Genomic DNA, 25,928 nt, shown 5'->3' with positions numbered 1-25,928 from the left:
ATGTTTACTATTTTGATGATCGATTAATCGTTTGGAGTCATTTTTTAAGAAAAAAACAACTAAATTCCAGCTTCTCAAATAACAGAAGAGAATATTTAAAAATTTATTTAGTTTCTTTAGTCTTCTATGACAGCAAACTGAATATTGATTAACTGAGAAAATAATCAACAGATTCAGTGATACTAAATAATAATTACAATTATTTTGAAGACACTGGCCTCTACTTTCAAAGTGTTATGGTCGTCCCTGTACCTGAATGTTTTACCATAATATCATGAACCAAACCATAACTTTGAAACTAAGCCGCCCTCCGATTAACCCCAGTCCTTCCTGCCGTCCCAGTCACCTGACTCTGACCTGTTCCCCATTCACTCCTTAGCTCCCGTATAGTTTTCCAGCCTGCGTTCCCGTCCGTCCTGACCGTCAAAAACAAGAACGAACTCTCCGGAATAGTCAAACTCGGCACAACAACACTCGCTTAAATGTGAGATTAGCTATTGATCTTTGTATTTCTCTGTCATGAAAGCGATACGTAATATGTAATAAAAAATGTGTGCACATGGGAAACACTTATGGGGATTTATAACTGGTATGGTTCAGTGACAATGAGCTTAACATGCAAGACAAACAGTATTTTAAACTATTCCTACATCTATGTATCAGTTCTGCATTTATGTCTCTTATTAACATACAGTAGCTTCAGCTAAACATTGACTTTAACATATGTTATTGCTTTAGTCAAACAGTGTAAGAAGCTGTGTGTGTGTGTAACCAGCACAAACAGGAGAACACACACACACACCGCTGCAGCCTTTATCTGCCGTTACCATCAGTTTAGCGCAAACAAGAGGCTTTGATTAGTGTTTCTCTACTAAATAACTTCACTGCAGCTGCGATGAACAAAGAGCTGTGATAAATGTTGCAAATAATCACATGAAAACAGCAACACATGTACATCACTGTACAAACATATTTATCAGATTTAGGACTAAATGAGAAATCTGAATGAAAAAGGTCAGATTATTGTTTTAGTTGTCATGAAATATTGATCTGAATGATAGGAGGAATAGATTTGGGACACAGTTTAATTAAAGTTCAACATTTTCCACTAAAGCTGCATCAACAACACAAAATCCAAGAACAAAATAAAACAGAAATCTTGGGGATTATCTCATCTGCTGCTGAGATAAACTTGTGTTCGGACTAACTATCCGTAGTAAAGCTCAGTCACTCACCGGCAGGATCCAGCAGTCTGGGGATCTTCAGCTCTTGCTCCGCGATGCGAAAGGCCTCCTCCAGGTTCTGCCTGTTGCTTCTGGTTCTGGCTTTGGACAGATCCACCAGGTCGGATCGCAGAGCGTATAAGATCGCCAGAAAGACGACTCCGCTCCTCCAGCTCGCCTTGAAGTCTTTCACATTTATCGAACAGCCGGCTCTGAGAGGGAAGAATCGTTTTATTATTATTATTATAATACTAAAAGTTAATGTTTCAAACGCTGCTGTCTGAAGTTTTTTTCTATAGAAATTCAGACGTTCAAATCAAATACACAAGGGCTTTAAGATCAACGACTAAAACAGACAAGCAGAAATAGCAAAATACATAAGGATACAATGAACAATCATAAAGACAATAGAATGAATCCAACAATATTTAAGTAAAAACCAAATAGATATAACATAACGGATGAAATGGGGTATACTGATATGTGCTTGATATATTTTCAGTTTTAAAAATAAAGGTGTTTCCTTAAAGGAGCTCCCTCCGTGCTCTAGAAATAAACAGCGTGCCATATTTAAATTCACATAACCTCTCGGCGTCATTGGACACGAAGGCAGCTTTAAAAAAGCTATTTTAAAATGAATTATGAGCTTTTATATATATATATATATACATATATATATGTATATATATATATACTGTAAAACACAGCAAATGGCAGTAAATGAACACAACAGCAATTTGATATTTTATAAATAGATGCAGGATTTAAATATGTGACAAAATCACTATTTCTATTGAAATACTATGAAAGCCCATGTGTATAGGAGTCTATTATAGAGCAAAGCATCTTGAACTCCAATATCTAAGTAAAGCCCTGATCAGTTTTTGGATTTAAGTCCAGACATGGGAATATCAGAGAGGTCCCTGTGTGAGGATATATCACTCCTTACATCATGCTTGGCCTCTATTAGAGCTTCCTCTGCTTTGACAAGCTGGTATATATCAACGCGTCCCTACATGAACTCTACACAACGCATGTAGACGCGTGTTTCGCTCCATCGGGTGCTTACTTGTGGCACTGCTCCCGGACCCAGAGCATGAGGGCTTTCTTGGCAGAAACCCTGAAGCGGTTGTGCAGCGGCGAGCCTCTGGGAGGAGTGGGGCTGCTGCTGGCCGAGCGGCTCGACAGGGTGGAGCGAGAGTCCAGACTGGCCAGAGACTCCATGGAAGACTGACGGGAGCTGAACGACAGACTGCTGGCCAACTCCTCGATCTGAAGAAACCATCAACACACAGTTTCTGGTTAGCATTTATGTTTGGAAACTGTGTGAAAAGGTCGAAAGGTGTCAAATGACGAATAACCTCCGAAAGATAAAGGAAGGACAAGTGCTTCTAATGCACAAAATAAGAAGCTTAAAATAGCAAAAATTACATCTAAAACCTGCTGGACACCACTGGCTTACACACATAATATTTCTGAGATGTTAAATTGAATAAATGTGCATATTTCCTGCATCATAAGAGATTTCTCTCTTGCTCTAATTTGCTACAATCCTCAGAGACAGGCCTTATCTGACAGGCCCGACAGGAAATGATTTCATGAGATAAATATGCTGTAAATCAGGGAGGATAACGAGAAACAAAAAGAGACAAGACGACGAAAGAAAATCTGTAAAAACGAAAACATATTCAACTCACATGATACTGCAGAATGATCGTCCATATGAGGCCGAGGATGATGGACGGTTTACCATCCATGATGTCAGGAATGTTTATGTTGACTAGTTTGATCTGAAGAGAAAAAGGGGGAAATATTTCAAACTTGCACAAAGTCTCAATTAAGACATTAGGAAGGTTAAAAAACATCCTCGTTGAAATTTAATGATCTCATCAGTCCAGAGTCAGAATTTTTGACCTGCAGATATACAGATTAATATAATCTTATGCCTGAATAAATTGTCAACATCATCTGTATACTTCTTGCTATATGGTTGGTGCTTGCATTTGGCATTTGGCAGTTGGAGAAACCTGTTAGTGTATCATTTACCGATTTACTCTTTAAAAAGGAGAGAGCTTTCTCAATGTTGCTCCTGTGCTGAAAAGTCCCTCTGCCTCTCTCCCGGCTCTGTAAAACACAAGCAGAGTTTCAGTCGGTCAGTCAGTCGGTCGGTTGCCATTGAAACTTTGGCCTGTTGGCTGGAAAGTATGTTAAGTGTGTAGCTGAGACGGGGACTCACGATGCGCTGGCCGCTCATCGTCTCCAGCAGGTCCAACAGTTTGGAGCCGTCACAGAAATCCTTGAACAGATCCACGACCATACATGGTGGCCTCCTCTGTCACAACAACACACACCGTTCATTTAGTTTATGCTCACGTTAGATACTAGAAAACACTCATATGTTCACCAATTCTGCAGGATCTACAGTTTTATAAAAAGAGAAAGCTGATATGTTTTAGATAGTTATAATAGTCGAAGAGTTATGGCTGTTTTTTGCAAAAACGTATCAATTTCAGTGATGATTGGAGGAGATGTGGAGTTGAAAAAAAGTTCAGCAACACAGTTTAACTGCTGGAAAATCTGTCAAGAAATTTGCAAGACGTGCAACTTTGGAAGTTTCCATGTGTATGTAGCTCAGACTAGATAAACCTTTTAATACGTGATGATCAAACTAAAAACAAAGCTGTTAGTTTCTGACAAACTGACGTTTTGGAGAAGATGTGAAATGTTCTGAAGATGATGATGATTATTGTAGTTTCAGTATTTATTCCTGACAGGCAAATCAAAGCTCAGGATAAAACTATATCATCATTTTCTGTGACAATACTGACACCTTTTTTGTGCTATTTATGTAATTTTAATGATGATAAAAATGTTATAATGATGTAGACCTGCTCTGATTCTTCTTCTTTGGTAATATAATCACTCGTTAATCATCACTTTCTTGATGTGATAGAGGAACAGTTTATTTATCTTTACTGTGATGCTACATTCAATACAGAAATGTCAGGTGTGTTTGAAGTCATTTAGAATTGAAATAACTGAATAACATCATTGCTGTTATATAATTTGTCCAACTGAAAGCTCTAACAAGGTTATTTTTTAACTGTAAAATTTTCCACTCAAAACGCAATTCTTTAATAATCAAATTGATGGGATACGTAAAACAAATATTGGCTGAAATATTTCTAAATATATTTGTTATCTCATTTAAATATTGATAAGAGCAGGGCTGTCTATAAACTGTCTGCTTGTTCTAATTTCTTAGAGCCCAAACTGATGTCTTCCAATGTCTTATTTTTTCAGGTCAACAGTCCAAAACCCAAAGATATTCAGTTTTCTGCCATGTATGACACAGAAAAGCTTCAAATCCTCACATTTTAGAAACTACAACCAGCAAATTTTTGGCATTTTTCCTTTAAAAAAAATGACTAAAACGATGAACTTTCTGCTGGTTGGTTAATCATCTAATTGTTGCAGCTCTAGATATGAGTAACAACATGAAAAACTGAGTGATTAGTCAAACGTTAATGTTAACTTATTTCACCTTTAATGCCTATTTTCTTGAACTTTCTTTAAATATTCAAAACAATCCATGAACTACCTGCTTCACAAGGCCTTTTAGTTACAAACCGCAGCAGTCAAACGACCTTTATTTAGTTTCCAAAATGACAAAAACTAATATGAAGAAGCAACAAGTTAGTGTCTTGTAAACATGTCCTATATGTCTCATAGTAGTCTATACCTGACATAAACAATGCAGTGTTCATGTTTTTCCTTTACTTAAACTAGTTTGGACTTTCCAAAATAGACGTAGAGCATTATGGGTAAGAAAGCTATTCACGTGTGACACAAGGTTTGCTGCCATGTGAGCTCTAATGTGAACAACCACCAAAGGATTAACAATTATCTCCACCATTCGGTTTATTGGCAGAGTCTCCTGGATGTGAGACCAGTACTGAGCCCAGAGCTGGATGGAGGGGCGGGGGGGGGGTCATGGGGGTGTGAGCAGTGGGCGGTGGCAGAGGGAAGGGAAGGGGAGGGGAGGGTGGTGTCCGTCTGTTGCTGTCTGTCTGTGTGTGCTGTGAACCTTGCTCCTCAATGCTATATTTATGTACGCAGTCCCCCCCCCCACCGCCCCCCACTGCCCCCCACCCCACCATCTTCCACTGTCACATTCACAGCTGACCTCCAACATGTAGCAGAGACACCCGACAGCCTGCTGCTGCTCCTGCTGACTCAGTCTTAGGACGGAGTTTGAGAAGAAGCGAGTAATGATTTGTATTCTCTCTCTTTATGCTCTTTGGTTGAATTTTAGAGTAAAAACACAAACTGCTGACTGACAAAACCCTCAAATAGGTCGTTAAAATGAGGTTCTAGTCATGTTTTTAGGGTTTGATATCTCTCATAAAGAATGGATTAAGTTTGTTTACCTTTGCTAATTGAGGTCTTCCAGGAAGAATTTAATATGATGATTATTAACCCCTTAACATCCACCCTTTTTATAGAATTTTCGCCTGTTTGACACACCCAAATGGAAAAGCTTATAACAGAAGAACTGTAAGGCCATGATGCATGTATTAGACTTCATTTGACAGGTGACATCTTGTAGTTTCTGGAAATGTGTTTGTTTAGCATGTGGCTAAAACACAAACAAAACTACATCAGTTCAAATGAGGCTCAAAAAAGTGTTTTTGGTCCTCGTCTATAATGAGTCACAATTGAATAACAATAATTAGGACATGCTTTATGACAGAACTATGCAGAACACCATAAACCTTCTACATCTTGTCAACCTGTATAAGATTCCAGACCTCTAGGTCTAACCTTATGGGAGTTTTTAGCTTGTGGTGTCACTGAACCTCTCCAATCATCTCCAATTGGCCAAATTGTGCCAATTGCTTTGACTCATTACTGTGATGCTGCCGCTTACAACTGGCTTAAGCAGGTCGCTGGCGACTCGGTGGATGTTAAAGGATTAAATGCTTTACAAATTGACAGGGATTATGTTCTTCATATTTTAGAGGTTACAAAGTCCACTGATGAGGTGAATCAGCTGAATGATTATTCTTAAACTTTTAGTCTAAAGGGGACAAAGATTTTCCTGTCAGAGCACCAATATTCACTATCGTATTTGTAATTCTCCTGAAAACTCACTTTTATTGTAAGACTTTCTTATATTTGTTATTTATTGATTTATTCACATTTGTTTTAATGATATATATGTGGGAATGTGTGTGTATTTGATGCTGTCCTTTCTTCCTTTTATGTATGCCTCGTTAAATACTTTGTAATACTGATAAGTGCTACTGTATATAAATAAACTTTATTGTTATTATTATTATTATTACATCAATCCTGAGACATTTAGACCAATCAGAAAAAGACAAAGATAATCAGATGAGGAAGCATTTTAAATCTAAACTCTTCAGTTAACCGCATGTCTTGTTGAAATCGTATTAGTGATATATTCTCTCTAAAAATATGCATCATCTTATCTCTATCTAGGATATAATTATTATTAGCACAAAACAAACTGTGAGTGACTTTAATTCAGTGTTATGAAAACATATTTCAGTGTCTAATCGCTGGTTTCTGATTATCTGGCACCACCTTATTATGAAAGTATTTGATATATGAAAGAAATATGTGAGCCATCACATGTTCCTGCATGCAGGTGAACAAGCTGTTATTAAACTGCAGCAACTCAGCGTTTATGTTTCTCTGGTTTAGGGTTAGGTGTCTTATAGCATTCCCAAGCTAACTGTATATGTTAATGATGGTTAGACTCACTGTAAAGCTGCTAACTTTAAGACACAAAGAAGAAACCTTTGTCTTCTCTGGACTAATTCTTCAACATATTACAAGTCATTTCTAGAAGCTTCTTATTTCATGCTGACATCCAGCGCAGCTAATGATGACGAATCATCTTAAATTCTTCAATCCTTACAGAGAGGTCAGAGGTCAGAGGTCAGAGACTCGGCTCACCTTTGCCAGCTGAGCGTTGACCCAGTTAGTGAAGGTCCTTTTCTGAATCTGTACTTGTTCCACTGTTGAAGAAAGAAAGAAGAAACACAGGATATTAATTTAACTTATACTATCAACAGTAAACCACACAGTAGTAGCGGGCGTGTGAATCGTATGACTTTAAGGTCATGATGTAACAGAAGAGTTGGCTCAATTTCCTGAACTGCTAATATTATCAGCAACAGCATGTGCGTGCTGTATATCTCTGTACTCCACCGATTTAGCATCGCATAGTTAAAAAAAGGATGAAGAACTTGTCTTTTTTTATATTACACAGTCTTGTCAAAAACCTGGTGCCTACATTTCCCACAATGCAACCCGACCGGCTACAGTTCTGGTGTGTTCTGCTACTATCGTGGCCTGGAGCTGTTACCCTCAAAGAGAGAGATGAGAGGAGCAGGCTACAGATGTCTGGTAACCTCACTGCTCTCTAACTCCACACCTCCAGGTTTTTGTCAATTTCAAAGTTCACTTGAGGCAATTTATCAGATTTCACACACATCTCCCTCTGGAGACACAAAAGACTACTTTTTTCCACATATGCAGTAGTCCTCCCCAACACCTGTAAAATCAGTGGAGTTCCTCTTTAAGTGCAGGCACCATGAGATCAAGACAAACACTTTCCACTCCAGAAAAATGACAGTTTTGTGTGCAAGTAGCTTAAAAAACAACTAATATACTAACCTGAACTCTGACTTCAACATTACAAACTGGCATCTGTTCTCTTAGGCATGACCACAAACTGTCTTTAACAAGTTGTTTTAATGGCTAAATTTGACCAGATGTTTACGAGTCACATGCACCTTTATCAAATATAATTTATCATTTAGATACAAGGCACCACTACACCCAGTGTTATGCATCGCAAAAACACATGGCATGATTCTTCAAACACAACACGCCTTCTTAGATCCCCCGTAGCGATAAAACATGACTTCTCTAGAAGGTGATACACATATAAACAAGTCAACTTGAGCCGCTATGACAGATGTGAAAAGGAATCAAGTGTTTAACACTCAGCTGTGGGCCACAAAACACTCAGAAGGTTCTTGTTTAAATGGTAGGATTTAATAGGAATAAAGTGTTTTGTACGGCTGTTGTGAAATTAGCCGGGGTGTTTATGAAGTAATAACTTTGCCCTTTAAAAAAAAGCTGGTTATGATTAAAGCTGCTGACACTCAAGGGTTTGGCCAATCACTCTGGAATAATAATCACAAACACAAGTATTTAAGTCTGAGTGTTTCCTGATCGAGCAGAGAGCCTCAGAAAGAAGACTACAAATAACACACATATCCAAGCATCCTATATAGATGTTTAAAACCTTGTTATTCATAAATTTTTGGTTTTGACGTACTAAAATACATGTTTCAAGTTTGCAGTACATTTCTGATATACATCTGCAATAAATTTTAAAGCACTTGCAGTAGATTTGAAATATAACTGGTAGACAGTTTAATAGATGAGCTGCAATCTTCTCTGCTAGTACAGGAGAAATGTATCAACTGCATGTTGAAAATACATTTAAATATACTGTTGACACATTAATACATTTAAAATGTGTACTGTACTGGCCTCCTGACAGCTGCCACCTGTAGAAATATGTAACTGTGTGAATGTAAAGAAGGGAGTAACTGACAAAGAGCAGCTGTAAAATATAATTACATATGCATAATTATGTGAAACAGGCTGCAGAAAGGTCTCAGCGGCGTCATTAACGACAGGCTCGGTCAGAACTCACCATCGTAAAACTCGATGAAGTCATCCAGGTCTGCGACAATATGAAGAGTCTCACATATTATCCAGTCCTCATTTTCCATTGTCCTCATAAGGTCAACTTCCTGACTCAGCAAACTACTCGGTGAAAGCTTTTCTCCCTCGAGGTTTCACTGCGGTTGTCAGATTAAAATCTGAATCTCCCAAGAAATGATCTCCTCCTATCTCTTTTTTTTTTGCAAACTACCTTACAACAAGAGCCAAATAGTTCTTTGGAATATGTTCACAAAGCTTTATTTAGCTCGTTCCACAGGCCCTGGTTGTTGTAACTGTTGCTCGGTGCAAAAAAAGTAAAAAATCAACAGTATTTATGAGGTAAGATAGCTATGAAATGACAAAAACTCCAATTTCTACCTCAAATCTTTTCAGAAGTGCCTCATCATTTAAACTAAAGTCCAGTTTAAGTTTGATCTTTTAGTTTCCCAGTTCACAAAAGTCCATTCTCCTCCATGCTGAGCTCCAGCTCTCCTTCCAACAGTCCGCCTGGTCCTCTGGGATGCATGAACTGACAGTTTAGAGACTATTTTCTGCCTTAATATGTTTTACAGCACAGGCAACCTCTGGCTTCAGTTCACTAGCAGTCTAATCTTAATCATAGGGAGCCTGTGATGACTCATCGAGTTATAATTAATCTGATATCAAAAAGATACAGAGGAGGAAGGGATTCATTTTTCTTTGGAAACACGACTCTTTGGACAGACGCACAGCTGATCTCTGATCTGAACCGATGGAAAAGCAAAAAAAGTGACGATTTGCCGATTTGTATTTTTAAGAATTCCTGACTGGCAGATTAAGAGGATGAAGAAACCAGAGAGCTGCGACACACTTGAGGGTTTGCCAGAAGAATTATTTTAAACAAACCCACAGCACTTTAATGAGGTTCACAGTGCTGCCATATTAGTAACTGTGTATGCTCCTGATAACGTAACCCCTTGAATGACAATTTATAAAAGTATCAACATCCAGCAAATGACAAAATGTAAATTAAAAAGAAGAGGAAAATTTTCAGTTATATTTCAGAGACCTTACAGAGCTGAAACATCAGGTTCTGAATGTAAAACTACAACTCACCAGGAGCTGCAACAATTAGCGGATTAATCAATTAGTTGCCAACTATTTTGATAATAAATTAATCAATTCAAGTCATTTTTCAAGGAGACAATTTCCAAATATTCTGATTGATATGTGAATATTTTCTAGTTTCTTTCGTCTTCTAGGTGTTTAAACTGAATATCTTTGGGTTGTTAGTCGGGACAAAAAACAACACACCTGCAACCACGCCCCCAGGAAGAACGCCGGACTTTGAAGCCAATTTGACATGGCGGCCAAACCGTGTAACGACAACATCACGTGATGCCCAAAAAGACTTTTTCCCATAGACTTACATTGTGAAAGAGACGTCTGTAAATCATCTCAAAAGCCTAAAAGAGCTGAATGATTGAATTATTTTATCCCCATTCAAGTTAGCCGGAGGGCTAAACAGGAAGTAGCCGACTCGGCCGATAGTCACCAGTGCGCATGCTCTATGAGCTGCACAGATGCAGAAGATCTGGGTACTTTCATACCAGGAAGTCAATTATTTTTTGCTTCATGCACCACTGAGCAACTTTCATAGGAATGAACGAGGCCCCGCCTCCGACGCTGTATCCAGTTCTCTTTATACATCCATGCCTGTAACCATGGATGTATTATAAGAGCTGGATACCGGACTAAAAATGGCGCCCATTCAGTCCTATAGGAATTGCTCACCTGGCGCATATGCCAAAAAAAGTTTCTAGCTTCCGGGTTTGCTTCCGTGTTGTGCGGCCCACTGAATATGCACAGTAGTGTCTCCCTTGCTGGCCCCGCCCACGAGCTCCCACTCGGCCCACAGACTTTACATTGCGATGACGTCATGGATTTTTAAATCACTTTTCTCGGCTCGAGGAAAGTTTTACAAACATAAAACCTCCATGGATCAAAAGTTCATAACAGAAAGAGTCATAATTGACGTTGTTTGCAGTTTGAGGCGTCCTGTCAACAGTTTTACAGGCGTCTTTTTTACAATGATGGTCTATGTGGAAAATCCTTTTTGGGGCTGCAGGGGGATTTTTTGCTGCAATACCGCGAGTGGCCACTGGGAAAAATTGGCAGCTCTTATTATACATCCATGCCTGTAACCTAGTATCTGCTTAGTTAACAACCACCATCTTGTTAACATGGCTGATTTACATACTAATAGTGGTCTTATGCTAGCAGTAGTAAAATCTAGTAGTCCCATGTAAACATTAACATTGCTAAATAAGCCTGCTAACCTATTTCCAGGCGACCAAACGACACAAAACCTATAAAAGAACTAGATGCTTTTGGTTCAGGATCCAAAATGATGTCTAAAAGTAGCAAACCAGTAGCAGCCATAAAAGCATTGAACTGGTGACTGATGGGGATTTTCCACCCTCTTCACCTTGGTGTTAACTTTCACACAGTGATTCCCCAGTTTCCTGCAGAGCAGACATGGATTCTCTTAAATGTCACAGCAGAGATCTGCCTTCAGGGCAAAGCTCCATTCAGTGTTTTATGGACATCAGATGAAGGTAAAGTCTCTGTATAGGAGCCTTTCCCCCCCCAATAGTGGGTTAATATACAACATACAGTATTTCAACATATGCTCATATATGTGTGTATATGTTCTAAATTGAGACAAGTTCAAGAAGTTGAAGCTTGTGGCCTACAAAAACGCGGGTAAACTGACAAATCATGACTTGTTCCTTGCGTATTTATGTCAACCCCTCATATGAGCTGAATTACGTTTTAGAGAATTTGCATTTTTTTATAATTAAATCACAGATAAGATTAAACTTCTCCAGTCTAGACCGATATCTTATTCTTCCTTTACTTTTGTTCTGTACCAATAAGTCATTATAACAACAACAAATAAAAAAACTCACCCATGATGGGATTCAGGAGGGAATGTTACTCAGTTGCTGCACATCACTTTAAACCAAACGTCTTTTTCCTGTAAACACATGGTTTACTCCACTGACTGCCGTAGATCCATGATTGTAGGCGAAGAGACAAAAACTGATATAAGTTTGAGAGTAATTTCTTGTCAAACCAGCTAACAAATCCAGCCTGGAGGGAAGCAGGTGAGTTCAGTCGCGCTCCGCCTCTTTTAAATCTGACTCACAGAGGTTTTCAGACCTGCCCAAACAAGACCTGTAACAAGCTGGTCCTCCAGCAGCATCATGGGTACTTTATGCAACAATAGAAAGTGGGTTAAATTTCTGATCTTAGCAGCTGTGCAACATTTACTCAACATAAGCTCGTCTGAATGATCCACCAATGTGGTGAAGAAGAAGAGACGAATGGGAGATGCTGTTTTTGATATTTTTTGACTGATTTCTGTTACAAACATTAGCACTGCTGTATGTTTCTATTTTTAGTTACTGTTTAACTTTTGGCTGTTTTATACTGTATTGCATTCAAATAAATTGCATGTACATATGCATCATATTTAACAAAAGTATGGCATGCAGATTTTTTTATAGATGATAATAATCTGCAGTATTACTATAATAATATATAAATTAGTACTTTCCTCAGTATTCTATAGAAAACAGAACTGATAATAGTCACTAAGTAATAAATTAAGTTTGAGCTCTCATATATAAATCATGATTTGATTGTTTATTCCAATATTTACCAAACTAGAAGGTAGTTTTATTCAAACTTACACGGTTTAGCTTCTGCATATATATTCGAGCTACTGAGCCCGTATACTACCGTCACTTAGGTCTTCCAACCAAAACCTGTTGGCCGTACCACGTGCCAAACTAGAAACCAAAGTCGAATGTGCTTTTGTTGCCATGGCACCCAGACTTCCATCAGATCAGCTGAATCTGTTGACTGTTTCAAAAAAACACCTAAAAACCTACTTTTTTAGAATGGCCTTCTCATAACATTTCATAAATTCAAGTGTGTGCTCTGGGTGATGACTGTATGCTTGCTGTGTTCGTATGTGTGAGATGTCTGTATGTGTTCTTGAATGTGTCTTTCATGGTTTTTGTGTCCTATTTTCTTTGTGTCCCAATGTCACTGTAAAGCACTTTGTAACCTGTGTTAAAAAAGGTGATATATAAATAAAGTTTTACTTACTTACTTACTTACTTAAACTGAAAACAACTAAAGCCTGTACTCAAATTTCAAACTATATATATATATATATATACACATGCACACACACACACACACATACACACACATAAATATATAGTATATTATTATCTATATATTATATGTATCAGTGATAAATGTCCTGTTTCCGATGGCAAAAATTCTAACAAATTCATCCATGTCTAAGGTATTTGTTATTGATTTCTCATTGGCCAAGATCACTAAATAACCCTAACCCTAACCCTAACCCTTAACCCTGACCCCAACCCTAACCCTAACCCTGGCCCTAACCCTAACCCTAACCCTGGCCCTAACCCTAACCCTAACCCTAACCCTAACCCCTAACCCTAACCCTGGCCCTAACCCTAACCCTAACACTAACCCTAAAACTAACCTCTTTCTTTCATGTAACACAGTGTAATGATGGAGGGTTATGACTCATAGGACACATGATGCTGAAGAACAATTATCAAGGCTGTTACATACAATTAATGCAGCACAGATAAAGCTTCCTTATACTCCTGCAGGTGTTTACATGCAGTGGACGAGTCTGTCTCATTTAGACATTTCTTGACAGACGTTGGTTTTGCAACAAGAATTTCATTTTTCAGACTCGTCGGATGTTGAGCAGGGATCTTTTCAGAGACTGACAGCGGTGATGGTGGGATCATCAGAATCTGTACAACCCACAGCTGAGAGCACAACACTTTTTGTTTGTATTTATTGGAGCATCTAGTGGCTGTTCGTGGAATTTTAAGACGATTCAGCCTCAGTAAGTGGTAGTTGCTGCTTGGATGTCAGGATCTTAGAGAGTCATTATTTGACTTATGCATAATTGTCACAGATATTAACATCACCTAAACACAAAATACAGGTAATACTACATGAGCACAGTTCAATTGTTCCACTTAAAGATAACATTGTGATACAGCTTCTAAACCTGACTTTGTTCCTTTTTAATCCACTTCTTAACACTCACTTAGATTGTTTTCTTATTTCATTTATTCATTACATTATTATTTTCTGTTTGTCGTTTTCAAGTTTGTTACATTTCCACTTCAAATTCTCTGCCTGTAACTCAAGTAACTTAAGTAACCCTGCTCCAGACATCAGATACACCCAACATTCACACACTGTACGAGCTATTTTCAGTGAAATTCCTTCATCATTACCTCTTCAAATTTACACACAAAAGAGAAAAAAAAAAAAAAGTTCCCCAGTCTTTTAACAAGCTGGCTTGTCACGGGGGCGTTAAGCTTACATCATCTGTTCTGCAAATTGTACCAGCTGGAAATGACATATCTGGAATAGAATTTACAAGGCTTCAGTAAAAACACCATGTTCTAAATGCGGGAAGGAAAAGTGGGGAGCGATGTGCTAAAAATAGTTCGATGCAGAAACCTTCCAATGATGACGTCCCCAAAAAAACAAGAAGACAGAACGGAGGTGAGAACAAGAACAATACAGATCTCATATATGAGATGCAAGAACAGGTGAGGAAAGAGGTGAATGTAGACAGAGAGAGAGAGAGACAATGAAAAGAAATCAAAGAGAGAAAAAAACAATTGATCAATGATCAATTGGTTTACAGTTTGGGGTAATTTGGACCGCACATCTAAAAATCCTACCCATAAACTTATTAATTTTAATTTTTTACATAGACTTTATCTTACTCCTAGAAAATTCCATCTTATGAAACTCTCACCCTCTCCGTTTTGTCATCTATGTACTCCAGGCTGTGTGGGCTCATTTGTACATATGTACTGGGAGTGCCCATTCTGGAAAGTAATAACTTCTGCATTATCAAATCTTCTGGGGGTGCACATTCCTTGTTGTCCCAGATTGTTGATTCTGAACAATACTTCAACACTTAACCTGCCATCTACCAAATGATTTATCTTATTTGCAGGTATTACTGCAGCGAAAAAAATGCTAGCTCTTAGATGGAAACCTCCTCATTCCCTTACCTATTCTTAATGGATGATGTCTTTTCTGAGTATTTTATACATGGAACAATCCATAGCTAGAATCGACTGTCCAGTCATGGGCCTCTGCAATAGCGGAGGTTAAACAGATGTTGGTTTGAATATGTTTTCATGTGACATTATAAGATATGCAATTATAAGTTGATGTAATGTTGTAATTTTATGCATTTCTCCAGCATGTATCAATGAACTATTGTGGGTTAGGAGGGGAGGGAACTGAACACCACATGGGTGGAAGGAGGCAGGGATAAGTGATAAGCATCTCAAACATCCAGTCCAATAATGGATTTTTCAGCAAACTAATTGAATAAGTATTACCACAGTAAATGTTCGAGCAATCTCCTAACTGTTAAGTTGAATGGTATCGGTATTGTCTAACAGTTTATTATCATGAATTATGAAGATATGTATTCAATCTGCTCATTTGAGAAAATGAATGCAACTTTAGTTCATCTTAATTGCTTGAAGAATCCCTAAAATTGTCTGCACTGTTGTCAGTTGTGTTGTGACAGATCATTATTAGTATCGGACTTTACTGGAATGTTTCAAATCTGTTGCCCCCTTCACGTTACATTGGGATATCTTATGTTATTTTACTTTGTTATTTTGTGTTGTTATTGCAACAAATTCTGTTATGTTTTTTCTTTGGAAATAAAAACAATTGGTAACAAAAAAAAGAGATAAAACGAGAATGAACCAGTCAGAACCAGCGCCACAGTCAGTTACTGGTGCAAATCATCACATGAGTACAAAGAGAAGATGAAGCCGTGTCGGATTTACCGTCTCCCGGGCAGATACCTGCTCAAACTGCCGGCCTCAGAATTTAACTGTGACCTCGTGCTCGTCACCAGAGAATCAACTTTGACAACGAACCAGGTCTCGATAACAGACAACTTTACCGAAAAGAGCTGCAATAAGATCACACAGAAGATCAAAGCCTTCCTGCAAACGTCACGCACACTGGGAAAACTGAATTTCAGCGCCACATTGATTATTTCATATATCTTTTTTTAAAAGAAAAAAAAGGTACAATCAAGCTACTTAATGTCACACATGTTTCTCTGACAACACAGAGATACACACACTCCTCCATGACAATAAGGCTGTGATTTTAGTAATGTACAGTATATTATGTTTCTTTGGATAATAAAGTATTTGTAAGATTCTGTCAAACTTAATTCTTTTTAAATAAGTCATGTGAATTTTGTGCTATTGATCATTCATAGGGCTACAACTAATGATAATTAATATCTTAATATAATCTTGATTATTTTTCTGATTAACTCATCGCAATTTCTCTTAGTGCTTGTTCTGCCTGACAAACATTGCAAACAAGAGCTGCAGCGATTAGTCAATTAATCGATTAGTCGATGGACAACTATTTTGATTGATTAATCGTTTAAGTCATTTTTCAAGCAGAAATGCTTGATTTGATGAAGAATTTCCTTCTTGTCTTACATTATAGCTAATTAAGTATTTGGGGATTTTTGGGAAAAACAGGACATTTGATGACTAACAATTAAATGAGAAAATTATCAGTAGATTAATCTATAATGTCAATAATTATTAGTTGCAGCCCAAGTGCAAAGCCAAAGGTATTGATCCTACAATGATACAAAGCTGAGACAATCAGCATTTACTCACATTTATTATTATTATAATTGATAAATGATAAATAATATTTTGCCAATGGACTAAAAAAATGTATTGTTTTGGCTCTAATCAATAAGAATAGATCAGCATAGCGGATTTCTCATGTCTCATTTTGAAATAAAACATTTCATAACACCAGAAAAGGAAAAACACACAAACATCCACTGAAAAGTTTTTATATCTTGTGATAGATGGAGTGAGAATACGATCGAATGACAGCCTCAGCGCATCACAGCTTTTCTTCAAATGTTCCAAAATGCCCCGAGAGACACACGAGTGGATGAGCGAGCAACGTTTATTATCTCCTCCACCCTCCCACTCGCTCCCTCTGGATGGCTCTTATGGCTCTTTGCAATATGACTCATGCTGCCTCTCAGTGAACAGGGGTGGGGGGGTGGGGGGGTGGAGGGGTTCGGTTTCAGCAGATTAAACCAAGCATGACCTCAAAGAAAAAAAAAAAGTGACGAAAGTGAAACAGGACATAGCCAGCAGTGGACTGAGACGAGATCATCAAACTGCTCCCCTGAGCGGGACACATAACTGGAGCTTAATAGTTATTATGTTTCCATGGTAACCGAGATAAAACACTGAAATCAAGACATGAGGCATTTCTTTTTTCATGTGCATGACCTCAGACTTCTCTCAGGGTGAGCAAAGAGCAGAAACAACGAGCCTTCACTCTTCTATCAAATAAATCACTGATCTTTTAAGCGCCACAGCTGTTGTAAAAACCCACAACTGAGACCAGAACCAACCGTTTAAAGTATTAAACGTACTACTTGGTCAGCATTTTTGATCATTAAAACCTGTAAAAATAGTGTAGAAACTAAAAAAACCAAACCACAGTGAAAACTAAAACCACTGTGTTTGCTGGAAGTGAGGAGACACTGACCCTGCAGCAGCATGTGGACGTTGTCGATGTCCAGGGGGAGGAACCCCCTCTCCACCACATCATCACTGTATACGTCTGACGACATACTTTCTCATCCACAGCCTCCCGCCAGCATGGCACCGCTCTGGAAGATAAAGAGAAAAAGTGTTAAAAACTAAAACACAACAGTGTTTCTGCAAGGTTTAAAGGTAATGTATCATGCACATTTCCACGTCTATATTAATAGTTTGGTCCTTTGTGCAGCCCCCCTCAGTTCAGCCTCTGTCTGAAACAGGTCGTTTTAGCTCCTGTCTCTTTAATGAGCCCGCTCTGTTCTGATTGGTCAGTTTCTACCAGCTCTGGAGGCTACGTAAACAAACTATAGCAGTTGGCTTTCACTTCTTTTTCTCCTTCTTTACTTGAAATGGAAACTTCTCAAATACATCTACATGTTTGAGCCCGAATCTGATCCAAAATATACAAATGGACAATGCAAGGAACCTGTGGAACTACCTTAGCAACCACCTTAGCAACAAAGGCTACCAACAGAGTAGGCACTGGCAAACAATCTGACATCATCACAAGGAGGAAGTAGAGGTAACTTTTCATAAGAAGCGTGCAGAGCAGGCCGATGCCCTGGTTTTTGATTTTCAGGGAGCATTTTTACAAATGTTTACCTCAAGTTTTGGAACATTGATTATGTTTAACACAGACATCTGACATTATAGCAATATAAAAATAACAGAAGGTTTGATTCCCACTGGGGGAGTCTGACCAACCTTTATGTCAATAGAAACCATAGTAATGTATTACTACAAATGCCACTAATTGCCAATCACAATCAATAAAAGTTATTAATATTTACTTCAAAATGAAAACCACTTTGTTGGTTCATCATTGTGGTTTTGCACACATACAGTACTGTTTATACATCTAAAACTGCAACTACATCTGCAGCTGGACTATAGATGCATACAGCAAAAAAAGATCAATCAACCCCGCATGAAATAAAGAGTGATGAAAAGACAAGACAAGGCGGATTTAAAGTCTTTTCATCATCTAAACAATGAAGTAAAACCTCCTGGCTTAGTGGCTGTAAATCTTCTGAACCTCACTGTCAGAAAAAGGCCAAAAAAATGTTCACTTCTCCTCGAGCACACATGTAGCCAAGTGCCAGATATTTGTAAGATGCTTTTGTTAAAAAGTGCTTTAAAAAGCGAGAAAAAGAAGACAGCGAACAAACAGGCACACAGAGAAGAAAAAGCCCAAACAGACTCACAAAGAGACCTCAAGTGCAGCGGTTGCATCATTCAAAGACACTAGAAAGCCATAAACCACCGCTAACACAACAATCCAGCAGAAAACACCTCAACAGTGGGATTTGTTCCATCTTTAATAGAGCAATGAAACACTGTCCTGTCGGTTTACATTGTGCGCTGGATGAAGGATGTGTTTTGTCTTGTTCCACCTCACCCTGGGATATGAATAAGTGAGCTGAGAAAAAATATCTGACATTTTGACATCTCTCCGAACACGCCTGCCTAAACAAACGACACCCTTGAGAAATAAAAAGGCGCCTTTGATTCGACCAGAACGTCTTTCTCTCTGTGTGTGACTGACAGCTATAGCGGACGGACAGGTGAGCCGGGCTAAAATAAAAAGGTGTGAAATAGCGCCAAGCCTCACCGACATGTCAGACAAGGTTGGCTAGCAGCAGTTTGTTTGTTTTAACCTTAATTAAACAACGGAGGAATCAGATGTCCCGTACTGCCTACGTGTCAAACCCTAGATACCTAAGACTCCCGGTAGCACAGGTACAAAAATGTAAATCCAGGAAGTCTTCGCCTTGTGCTGACAGACATGAAGTCATTAAAGGTCAAAGTCATATTTATTATCAGGCTAAAGGGGTAAAGTTTAGACATCATGAAGTGTTTAGCATGTCAATAATAACTTTCTAAAAGCTAGAAAAGACTCACAGAAAGGTTTTACCTTGATGATTGATGATTTTTATGTCTGTGCTTCTGCTTTGCATGTTTCAGTCTAACGATGCAGCACAACATGGTCTTATTTAGTCTGTATTTTTGCTTGTGTCTGTATTAGTACCTCACAACGTAGTATAAGATTATTAACATTAATATTCTCTTTTCCTTTTATTATTGCTCTGTATGCTTATAATAAATCTTATATTCTGTTTTTAGTGTGACTCTGTAACATCTGTCCGGGGACTGCAGATGAAAAATAACTGTTTATTAATGTGCTCTAAACCGACAAATGAATGACTTTGCACAATTGTCAAATTTTGTTTAATTTTAAGAATCAAACATGTTTCGTCTGCATCTGGATTCCGATAGTGTCGGATAATCACAGGATGTGTCAGATGTTCTTATTCAAGTAACTGCAGGAGTAAACATGTCAGTTTCATTAAAAAAAAAAAAAAAAATTCTTTAGAACTGCTGGATCAATATCAAACATTTATTGTTCAGCAATTCCATGGAAACCCTGAAAGCACCTCCAGTAACATACTGACACTAGATACATCTTTATGAAATAAAAAGTTGACCCTCAGGGAATCTGAGCAGCACATATCAAATTATTAAGACTCTCATTTAATAACTTAACTGATCACAACATGGCTTCACACCTTGTCAGTTGCTATCACAATCACCTCATAAACACAAATAATTTCATATAATCACATTTCAGAAAGACAAGTTTGCAACTGTCAGTACAAACAATTCCATATCAAATTAAAAGCAAAATATTTAATAACACTGACGTTGAGACATCTGGTATTCAAATGAACCAAAATTACAACTATGACGCCGAAATTCGTCTGAGGTTAGACCCACGGAGCCGTTAAACCTCCACACAAGAGTCCCGCAGTAATTAACACGTGCGATTTCTAAAAACACAAGGACAGAAGTGAACCGCTGCCCTCTAACATTAAAGTGGACACGTGGACACACACTGAAATAAAGCTACACTGGGAAGTATGTGTGTGTGTGTGTGTGTGTGTGTGTATGAGGAGGGGGGGCCTGGGGGTGGGGGGGGTTAAACCACTATAGCACGGCATTTGAGCTATCCCTAGGCTTCATGTCAGCTGCAGAATGAGTGATGGGGGGGGGGGGGGGGGGGGGGGGGGGGGTGGAGGGGGGTGTCCCATGCCCACAAATTTTGCATTTAATTGCACTTCATTCTTGCTTGTTGGTGTTATCGTTATATAAAGAGCACATTGCTACTATTTTTGACTTTTTGTGTGTCTTTTTCTGATGTCACAGGCTACAATTTCATTTCCAAAAGGACATTAACCCTAACTAACTGAGTCATTATAAAGGAAAGAGTGTAAACAAGGCATAAGAGAAGAAAATAGCAAGAGAGTAAGAAGACGACGAAGGAGGGAGAAAGAGGAAGAGAATGACAAAGAGAGAAAGACAGACGAACCAAAGCAAGTGAGAGAAAGAGACACGAGGTAAAGAGCAACAGTCTGAGACTGAAGGGAGAAAAGGATAACAGAGGATAAGTGAGAAACAGAAACAGAGAGCGAGCCCGTGACTGACTGTGAGTTTCCCTGAGTCAAAGTCACAAGTCACTCCGGTCAGCTCTAATTGTAGCATCGAGGCAAAGGGCAGCGAAACACATCGCACACCACTGTGGAAAACACACAGGGAGGGGGAACGTCCGCTTTAGATGCTTTTTAGATGTATTCATCCAGTCAAGGTGCACAGACATTACAACAGCAGCAGCAAGAGCCTGTGTGGAGGATGCATTCAGTCAGGATCACAACTAAAAACTACACACATCAGATGATCTTACAGCACAGATCAAACTCTGATTAAACTGCAGAAATCTCCAAACCTTTCCTTTTACTGCACCCACTACTGACACAAAAACAGAATACAAGAGAGTCTGAGAAGATGGAGAAAAAAAACAGAAACATAAAAATAAATACAACTAATTGGATGAAAAAGTTTCTGGATGTTGTTCAAGTTCACTCATCCTCTTATCTCAAATGGATTAAATTTACGTCAGCTATCCTTCACAGGTTTTTGGGCATAAAATAACACTGTGAAGTTAATCAGAAACCAAAACAATGAAGTGATAATGCAGAGTTCTCACTGGGAAGTTGTGTTTTTATGATGCAACACTGATGTTGGGCTGAACACAACTTTCCAGGTAATCGCTTAACACCTTCATTTTGATAAATTGGTAGAGTTAGGTTAGAGGTACGACCGAGTCAAATCAATTCTATTTATATAAACCTGATATCAGTTATATGCTCTACAGCACAGTGTCCCTCTCCTGCAGATGTGTAACAGATGTTATGCACTCAGAATGACCCAAAATGACAAAATTACAGACAGAAAATCAGGATGTTGATATTATAAATAGACTTTAAACATATATGAGGACGTCACGCAACTTCCAGGTGCCGACAATAAATGAGATCTGGGTCACAAAACCTCCTCTAACTTACAACAGAGCTGGATACACTGAGTATGTGGAGCATTCATACTGGAAAAAATGACACCAAGTGACAAAAAACGCCAGCATACAAACTAAAATCAAACCATTTGTCATTAACTATCAGAATATCTTCACTTAAGTGTTTGACACAGATGTGACAACCATCATAATGAATTAGAAATACATTCAGAATTATAGCTTCTATCCGGTGTTGAGAAGTTCTTACATTCATACGTGCAGAGACTGTTGCTTTATCTGTGAGAGAACTTTCCTTTCATACTTTCATTCTCACTATGAGAGTGAAAGTGAAGACAATCAGGCACAATCTGTTCTATAAATTTATAATGCTCAGAGGCACAAGTCAAATGAACATTAACAGAGAAGTGACATACTTAAAAAATCATTATTTTACCCAATTTACTCTACATGAGACTAATGTGTCCTCTTACAGTTCTTCAATCATTGTAATAAGCTTCTCCTGCAACCATAGCAACAAACCTGTTAGTCTGCAGTGTTTGGATTCTGTTTTATTCTGTGCAAAAGACAGAATTCAAAGAACTTCCCTGATGTTTTGTACAGTATAATATATATATATATATATAAAGATTCAAATGGAAATAGACTGAACTGACAACTTGATTGAACAAAACTAATCTGAATTACTCAGATGTAACCAGAACTGAAGACTTGGAACTGTAGTTGTAAACAAACACCTGTGGAAACCACATCTACCACAATCCTTTGCAGTTTAAGGTTTGACAGTTTCCCTCCTGACACTTCCTTCTCATCATCATCATCATCATCAGTGCAGTGAGTCTCTCTGCAACAACAACAACAACAGACTGTCATTAACTCTCTCTAAATGTTTTCCAGCAGGTCTTTTTACGCTCTATGAGCCTGAATAATGAATCTATAGAGTCAGTGCTGCTGAACCTGTTTACGAACACACCCTGGAAGATATGATAATAACACGGGGGAGAGGCCATTTCTGCTTTCATTCAGTATCACCAGTTTTACTGCTGGTCACTACGCTGCAGAAACTGGAGCAAAACTGGAGGTTGAAGACACAATAAAACTCTTATTTTCAGAACATCTTGCTGTCTTAATTGAACTTATTTCTTGTTAAAGGGGACGTATCATGCTTTTTGTTATTTTCTATTTATCTTTTTGTGATTTAGAAAATCACAAAAAGCATATTCATATACTGTTGTAATGTCGGATGTCTATGTTAAACATGATCAAAGTTCCAAAACTCAAGGTGAACGTATGTAGAAATGATCCCTGAAAGTCAAAAGTCAAGACTTCAACCTGCTCTGAATACTTTGTTTGCAAAGTTTCCTCTACTTCCATCCTCAGATTGTTTGCGCCTACAAACAGCCGTCTGTTCTGCGGTCTTTGTTGTGAAGGTTGTTCTATGTTCAACATATTTTGGATCAGATTGGATGTGTTTGAGAAGCTTCCATTTCAAGTTAAGAAGGAGAAATAGAAGCAAAATCCTACAACTATTGTTTGTTTACGTCGCCTCTGGAGCAGGAGGAAGCTTCTGGGAGCTGACCAATCAGAACAGAATGGGCTCATCAGGGGCCTTAAAGAGACAGGAGCTAAAACGGCCTGTTTCACACAGAGGCTGAACTGAGGGGCTACATAAAGGACCAGTAGAAGATATTTTTTTTGTTTTTTGAACTGTAAATCATGCAAAAATATTCCTGTAGAGCCCCAGAATATAAATATAGACCTGGAAATGTGCAGGATACGTCTTCTTTAACAAAGGGTGCTGGGGTGGAATACACTGCAGGGATTTAATAATAGAGGGTGTGATGATGATGGCCAACAGTCACTCTGTTGAGTGTTTAAACTAACAAACAACTGTGTGGCATCGTTCTTGTTAATGTCTATTGATACAGAACAATATCAGTAACAGGATTAAAATGTTTTGCAGCAAAGACAGTCGGGATTTTGACAGAAATATACAAGAGGATAATCTGGGGGAGATTATATTCCAGAAATGGCACAAAAAACAGCTCCTTGGTCACTTCTTTGTTACTTAAAGCAACTTGATAAATGGCAGTTAACAGATGTTATTAAGGCAGCAAGCAAAAGCACAGGTTGTCCAGCAAAAGGAGTTTGCAATTTCATCCAGTAGGCCGATCAAACACATGAACAAAACAAAATGATTTGTGGATATTTTGATGCAACCTCAAGCGTGTGTTTCTACGGTTAACCTGGTGATTGCTGCAATAAAAGGTAAAATTATCGTCACAGTGACAACTTTCCTACATTTTTCATGTGTTTTGGCATCAGAGAAGCCTTCAGAGTCACGGATCTCATAAATCTTGTAGTCTTGGATCATATTTGGTCTCACTAGTACCTGAACATACCACCACTGACTCACTACTCTCTGAATTTTTTTAACACATGGCTATTTTTGGGTCTGAACGCCCTGACAGTCACAGTCTCCGTCAAGCTTTTCCTGGACGGTTGAGAGATTTGACTCCTATTTAGCAGCTTGCTGCCGTAACCTTTGAGCTGACACTGTTCCCCGGGATGCCCTTTATTAAACCTGCTCACATTATGAAATGCATTTCTAATCCAATGTGCTTAGCGGAACGACTCTCAGTTCACCAATTATCCTGCGCATAGGTGGGTTATATAAATGTTGTTCATCGGCTTTTTACCGGCCGGGAGGTGTTGACTTGCATGTCATACATGTTTTAATGAGATCTTACTGTTCCAAACAAAGAGCTACAACAACACCCTCTGACAACATAATACTGTACTTTACACAAGAAAGCAATTAAAGTTAGACAAACCCTGTAACTCAGAAACATCAGAGAAGATTTTGATGCATATACAGCTTCAATAACTTGAATATACTCCAGATGCTGCTCTGTCTAACGTTGTGACAACGCTGAAGTATGTGATGGAGGAGCCAGTGTGGGACAGTACAGCCTGATAATAAACAGTTCTGTTAAGTGCAACAGTACCAATCAGCAGTTTTCTGTCCAAAAAAATCACTTGAGAGTGTGATGGGTTTGAACATATTAGAGCCTGAAAATAAACCTGTTAGCAAAACTGTCACAAACAGACTCACACAGGGACACATTAGTGTCATAGAGTCTGTATAAATATCACAGCCAGCAGCTCTGCTTATTATAGGAGAGACACTAGTTAAACAGCATGCTGCCCCCTACCATCACTACCATCACAACCACTGATGTAGTAAATAAACTCCAACACTCAGCAATGTGCACACATTTATATGATAATAACACCGGGGATAACGACGCTTGTTAAAAAATCATGTATTTTAACAAGCGTCATCATTATGAGTGAAATGGTGATTATTCTGCACTTCTCCAAAACTGAAAATGCGTTTAAGGTGACTGTATGAAGTCAACACATCCATCATAACACAGATACGACTGCAACTAACAATTATTTTTATAATCAATTAATCTGCTGCTTGTTTCCAGATTAATTTAAGCTGATAAAAGTGACTAAAAATGACTAAAGTGACCTAAAGATATTGAGTTTACTGTCACATGAGACAAAGAAAAACATCAAATCTTCAAAACTGAGAAACAGGAAACTCAGTTACTTATTTTCATTATCGATTTATCAGCCCATTAATCGATTAGTCACATGCATGTCTGTAAAATGACAGAAAACAGTGAAAACTGCCTGTTATAATTTCTTAAAGACAAAGGCGACATCTTCAAATGTTTTGTTTTGTCGGACAAACATTCAGTTTATTATCATGTTTGACACAGAAAAGTTTCATAT

At 38.3% G+C, this 25,928-nt stretch overlaps 1 protein-coding gene across 1 annotated transcript in view; it reads right to left on the bottom strand.

Moving 5' to 3' along the window:
- syne2b (spectrin repeat containing, nuclear envelope 2b) overlaps positions 1–25,928 on the bottom strand; it is a 170,572-nt gene that overhangs the window by 143,200 nt on the left and 1,444 nt on the right. The window contains exons 2-8 of the mRNA XM_042388688.1: positions 17,703–17,826; positions 7,209–7,270; positions 3,460–3,555; positions 3,270–3,347; positions 2,921–3,013; positions 2,293–2,495; positions 1,236–1,435 (exon numbers count right to left, since the gene is read on the bottom strand). Coding sequence (XP_042244622.1) covers positions 1,236–1,435; positions 2,293–2,495; positions 2,921–3,013; positions 3,270–3,347; positions 3,460–3,555; positions 7,209–7,270; positions 17,703–17,787 — 817 coding nt within the window. The 5' untranslated portion in view covers positions 17,788–17,826. The remainder of the gene's footprint in view (positions 1–1,235; positions 1,436–2,292; positions 2,496–2,920; positions 3,014–3,269; positions 3,348–3,459; positions 3,556–7,208; positions 7,271–17,702; positions 17,827–25,928) is intronic.

This window comes from Thunnus maccoyii, chromosome 16, assembly GCF_910596095.1.
Source record: "Thunnus maccoyii chromosome 16, fThuMac1.1, whole genome shotgun sequence".
NCBI lineage: Eukaryota > Metazoa > Chordata > Actinopteri > Scombriformes > Scombridae > Thunnus > Thunnus maccoyii.
This window is presented reverse-complemented; position numbering and strand designations above follow the sequence as displayed.